We start from the raw sequence: 4,006 nt of genomic DNA, 5'->3' as shown, positions 1-4,006 counted from the left end.
ATGGAAAGGTTGGAGACTCTTGGAAACAAAAACAACATCCCTAATCCTGAGTCATTGGCAAATGAGTTCAACAAAACAATGAAGGTGAACATTAAGTACCATACATCCTGGAGAGCAAGAAATATTGTGTTGCAGAATCTTTATGGAATCTATGAGGAGCAGTACAAGAAAATTCCTGCATTCTGTGAAATGGTGAAGGTAACATTACTTTGTTGTAATGGTTAATGTTTGTCTTTAGTTAGAGCAACATGACTTAATATTACAAATTATATGGAATTAACATTACTTTGTTGTAATTGCAGGAAAAAATGCCAGGAAGTGTAGCTAGTTTCTCATATGGAAGCACAGACAACACATTCTTGTCAATGAAACTCTGCTTCAAGCCTGCTATAGAAGGATTCTTGGCTGGATGTAGAAAAATCATTGGATTGGATGCTTTCCATTTGTATGGGAAGTATGGTGGTGTGTTAATGGTTGCAACAGGTCTAGATGGTCAGAATGGTTTAGTTCCCCTTGGTATAATGGTGTGTAGGAATGAAACCATTGAGAATTTGAAGATATTTCGCAAAGACTTGAAAGCTATACTGGGTGAAGACTTGCATTTCACCATTATATCAGACAAGCAGAAGGGGATTAGTGAAGCTTGTGACAAATACTTGTGCTTGGATGAGCACAGATTATGTTTCAGGTAATGTTATATTATTGTTAATCTATTTCCTTTTTTAATATTTCCTGACAATATCAGTTCAATGACTAAATATTACTTGGATACTTGGCATACATTTGATGAAGAATTTCAAGAAGTATTTCAAGTCATACATCTTACACACTCATTTCTGGAATGCTGCTAAATGTTACAAGAAGAGACACTATCAGGTATTCTCATTTGTCAGAACAATATAATGTAATTTCAAGTATTACAAACATGAGGTTGATATTATTTATGTTTGTTTTTAGCAACACATGGATAAATTGTTTTCTGAGGATGATAAAGATGCATTGTATCTCCTAGATCAAAAACCTGAATGCTGGTCTAGGTCTCATTTCTCAAATGATAGCAAGTGTGAGCACATTAACAATAATTTCTCAGAATCTTTCAACAACATGGCCAAGCCCTTTAGGGATAATCCTATCATTACACTTGAACAAATGTATGCTAGCCTGGTGATGGGTCTTTTCTTCAAGAGGAGGAATGAATGTGAAAAGTGGCAGGATGGTCAGATAGTGCCAAAGGCAATGAAGCTGATTACAAAGATGCATGACTTAAATCATCTGTTTGAGTTAACTAGAGATGTAAGGGGAAAGGTGTATGAGGTCAAGAGTGTTCATGATGCTGTGTTTGTTGTGGATCTTCCCAAAAAGACATGTAGTTATTTGCAGTGGCAGCCGAGGGGATTTCCATGTCAACATTTTGTATGTGCTTTAACACCTTTGAGACCAAACTGGGTTGAGTAAGTCACACTCTCTTTTCATTCCAGAGTTTCATTCCTATGTTTTGATTTGTTACGTTCCCTTTATTTTTCCTTGCTCAATCTTGTAAACTGATAATTTGTGGATCTGCTTGTCTGATTTCATGTTGTAGCTACTGTGACCCTGTGTATAGTGTGGAATATTACAAAAAGACATATGCTCCAGAGTTTGAACCACTGTCAGCTGAAATTGACTGGGTAAGAGCATTAGTTTTATTAAAAATAAATATATTGATTTAATAATAACAAATATTATTTTAGGGTTTCATACATGCTTTATATAGTACACAACCTTTAAGGGTTTCATATCTTAACCAGTATCTTCTCTTTCTTTCTTTCTTTCTTTGTGTATAATATACTGGTAGAGTTTATTAATCCTCCTGTTTTCATAAGGAAAACTGGAAGGCCAAGGAAGAAGAGGATTCCTTCTTATGATGAAGCTGGAAGTGTGAAGAAAATGAGAAAGTGTAAGAAGTGTGGAGTTTATGGTCACTATGCAGTAACTTGTGGTGGTGGAGAGGTTAGAAAGAATCCAAAGGAAAACAAGCCTATAACCTGTGTTGATGGCTCAACATCATCTACTTATGTCCCTGAACCATCAAAAAGGAAGTACAACAGAAAGAAACCAGTTGTTAGTGCTTCTGCAGGTGCATCTACTACTGCTAAGGATGGAATGCAGAACAACAACAGTTCCAAAACATGTGTTAGTGAATCTTCTAAACAAGGTGCTGCAAAATCAGGCCAAGGGAGTAAGAGAAAGGCTTCTTCTCAACCTGCTTTCAATCAGAATAACAAACTTGTTGGATCTGTCAACACCAAAGTCACCTTCAAAGTTGCAGATCCAAAGGGAAAGAAGAAGAAACCAAAGAAGTACATGCAAATATTATTCTATGTTTGTGTTGGTTGATTTTGTGTTTCAATTTGGTTATCTTATGTGAATGGATGAATGGATGCTTTTGTAAGACAATGAAAGTTCTGAAATTAAAATAAACTTATTATAAAATTGTTGCATGCTACATTTTCAGATTTTTCTTAAATTCCTTGCATATTTCATACACTTTACTCTTCATTGTTTCTTTGATTTCAATGACAAGAGCATCTGAAGCCCATCTGAATGCATCACAGGATTTTTTCTTGCACACAAGGTATGCTATGTTGAAATTATGTTGATTTTTGCATATCTTCAGTTCTAATTGAGAGTTGCAGTGGTCTTTAAAGAATTTTTGAAGCTTCAGTGGACAGTTTGTAACACTGTGATTGTCTTCTCCACAGGAAATACAACCATGAGCTGATGGAAGCTTGATTGGAAGTGCTGAAGAATGGGAAGAAGCTTGAGAAAACCACTCAAAGTAGTTGCAAGTATGATTCAAGCATTTCAAGAACAACTTTCCATTACTTACATCTGTTTTAGACCTCAACAAAGCTCTTACTCCATTACAAGGTACATGTTTGCACCTTGAATAAACCCATGGACATGCCTTTGTTTCATGATCTTCTTCCATTTCACACATTAAACACACTATCATACTACTTGAAGTACTTGCTTTGTCATTCATACCACCACCCATTTTTTCAGATCTGAAAATGAAGAGAAGCATATTTATGTGGTTATGAAAATGTTCATTTATGGACAAGATTTATGGAGAAGAAGATAAGACTGCCACGTACGCAGTGCCAGATAAGCGGTGCCACGTACGCAGTGCCACGCACGCACTATGTGGTGACGTATACAGAGTCAACACACATCTGATTGGTCACAATAACCGATTCAAAAGACTTTTAGGTCTTTTTAGTTACAGCTAATGGTGCTAACTTTCCATCCATCACTTTTGGTCAAAACTTGCCTAGTTTTGCAATAAATAAAAAAACAGGCCTAGTTTTGCAAACCATAAAAAAAACATGCCTATTTTTGTAAAAAGAAAGATAGTTGTTATGAACACAATCTCAAAAACCCAGACAAGAGAAACATATCAAACTAGCACTAAAAGTGTTGTTCTTTGAAAACTCAACATTTGAAACTCCTTCAAAAACGAAGGAACTAAATAATGAAACAAAAGGAAATAAAAACTAAATACAGTATAAGAATATCCTAGGCACCACAAAAAAAAAATTCTTATGTGGAGGCTATTCTCATATATGGGTCTACCTTAAATACACCAAACCAATTTTTTGCATACGAAATATATGCATATGAAACACAAAAATGTATTTAGGTAAATACAAAAAACTATTTAATTGAGGATTTTGTTTTACATGTATGTATATATGAAATATGTTATAGCACAATCCATATACAACTCAACTACCAAACAAAAAGTTATCAAATGAGATCAAAAACCATAATATACGATACGACAAATATCTTGGCTTATATGCCATTTGCTTAGAAGTTAAAACCCTGTCTATAAGATTGCCGAAAACCATTAACCTCGTATTAAAGATCCAAATATTATTCATTAAACTTTAAGTATGAAATAATTGGTGCATACTGTATATATGTTTGTTGATACAAACAATTCAAAACATTTATATATGAG

General features: G+C 34.6%; 1 protein-coding gene across 1 annotated transcript; it reads left to right on the top strand.

Moving 5' to 3' along the window:
- On the top strand, positions 1–2,376 carry LOC113351450. The gene is made up of 6 exons (XM_026595431.1): positions 1–198; positions 303–688; positions 746–803; positions 958–1,451; positions 1,583–1,667; positions 1,837–2,376. Exons 1-6 carry the CDS (start codon positions 1–3, stop codon positions 2,374–2,376), a joined length of 1,761 nt encoding a protein of 586 aa, XP_026451216.1.
- The last annotated feature ends 1,630 nt before the right edge of the window (positions 2,377–4,006 follow it).

Source organism: Papaver somniferum, chromosome 2, assembly GCF_003573695.1.
Source record: "Papaver somniferum cultivar HN1 chromosome 2, ASM357369v1, whole genome shotgun sequence".
Taxonomy (NCBI): domain Eukaryota; kingdom Viridiplantae; phylum Streptophyta; class Magnoliopsida; order Ranunculales; family Papaveraceae; genus Papaver; species Papaver somniferum.
Note: the sequence above shows the minus strand (reverse complement) of the source record. Positions and strands in the feature narration are given on the sequence as shown.